At 20.4% G+C, this 1,350-nt stretch overlaps 2 protein-coding genes across 2 annotated transcripts; both read left to right on the top strand.

Annotated features, from left to right (window-relative positions):
* Window positions 1-126: 126 nt before the first annotated feature.
* Window positions 127-447, top strand: BABINDRAFT_26464 (uncharacterized protein; the record flags this gene model as incomplete). The annotated part of the gene is made up of 1 exon (XM_019131380.1): window positions 127-447. A coding segment is annotated over one exon (321 nt), but the record flags the coding sequence as incomplete, so codon positions are not given.
* An 87-nt stretch (window positions 448-534) lies between these two features.
* On the top strand, window positions 535-852 carry BABINDRAFT_42681 (uncharacterized protein; the record flags this gene model as incomplete). Its single annotated transcript, XM_019132093.1, has 1 exon — window positions 535-852. One exon carries the CDS (start codon window positions 535-537, stop codon window positions 850-852), a length of 318 nt encoding a protein of 105 aa, XP_018982204.1.
* Window positions 853-1,350: the final 498 nt, after the last annotated feature.

Here is a 1,350-nt window from a genome sequence, read left to right as displayed (position 1 = left end):
AGAAAAAAATATGCGTAAAAAATTTAAAAGAGGAATATTATTTGATACTCCTGAAAAAATATATTCTAGAAAGAAATTATTAGATTTAATATGAAAAATAATACAAAATGTATTTAAATAATAAAAATGAAAGTATTAGTATTCACCTTTGATAACACAAATTTATACAATCGCTATTATAATGATGGTGAAAATAATTTTGTGAATGATATGATTGAATATGTTAATGTAAAAAACGAAGAAGAAAAAGCTGAAGATATAGCAAACAGAAATGATGAAGATTACTATAATGAAATTTTCACTTTAATGAAAGATAAAATTAAAATCAAAAGTTTTACCAGAAATTTAGATGAATTTTCATTCACTAATTATGATCTGATTTTATCTGTATTAAGCTTAATAAATGTTCAAAAATTTGATGTGGAAGATACAATAGACAGCTATATAGAGACTGGTGTTAAATATATTGAATAATATGTTTAATATAAATGACATATGATATGTCAATTTATATATTTAATACACATATTTAAAATGATTATTATTTTTAAACATAAAAATACTGAATTAAATGATAATTATGATGAAACATATTTTGAAATAATAGAATATGAAAATGAAATAGATATAAAAATATATTTGGTAGAAAATGCTCAAGATTTTTATATGATATGGACTAAAAATAAGACTATGAGATTACAATTGGCAGAATTTAACTTTAATAAGCACACAATCATGCAAGAAAAAGATACTCAAAGCTATTTAATCTCATTGTCAACTAAAGCAGGCGACATTGTAGATAGAATCTTACACCATATGAATAATTACAAACACAATAAATGCGAGATATAATAAAAGTGTATACTTACGGTGATAAATTAAAAAATAATTATGAAAAAACAAAAATTATAAAAATTAATGATTATATTGACATGGTAAACGATTTAACTGAAAATGTAGAAGGTTATAACTATTGTTATATATTATTAAAAAATAATGAAATATATCTCAAACAATATGGCTCAAAGTACGAATTGAAAATACTTGAAAATGAAATAAATTATATAAACGAAGGTTATATATTAAACACTAATCTAAAACCTTTTATTTTAAAGGTGAACAAAAATTTAGAATATGCTAATGATATTTATAAAGAAGATGAAAATGCTATATATGGAGAAATTGTAGATATAAAATATATATACTTATGCATGAATACTTCTAAAAATTCTTTTAAAGATTATGTATATTTTGAAGAAAATAATAAATATAGAATATATGTTAGAGAGAAAAATTGGGTTAAAAAATTTAAAAAAGGAAAATTGTTTGATACTCCTGAAAAAATATATT

Source organism: Babjeviella inositovora (assembly GCF_001661335.1).
Source record: "Babjeviella inositovora NRRL Y-12698 unplaced genomic scaffold BABINscaffold_49, whole genome shotgun sequence".
NCBI lineage: Eukaryota > Fungi > Ascomycota > Pichiomycetes > Serinales > Babjeviella > Babjeviella inositovora.
Note: the sequence above shows the minus strand (reverse complement) of the source record. Positions and strands in the feature narration are given on the sequence as shown.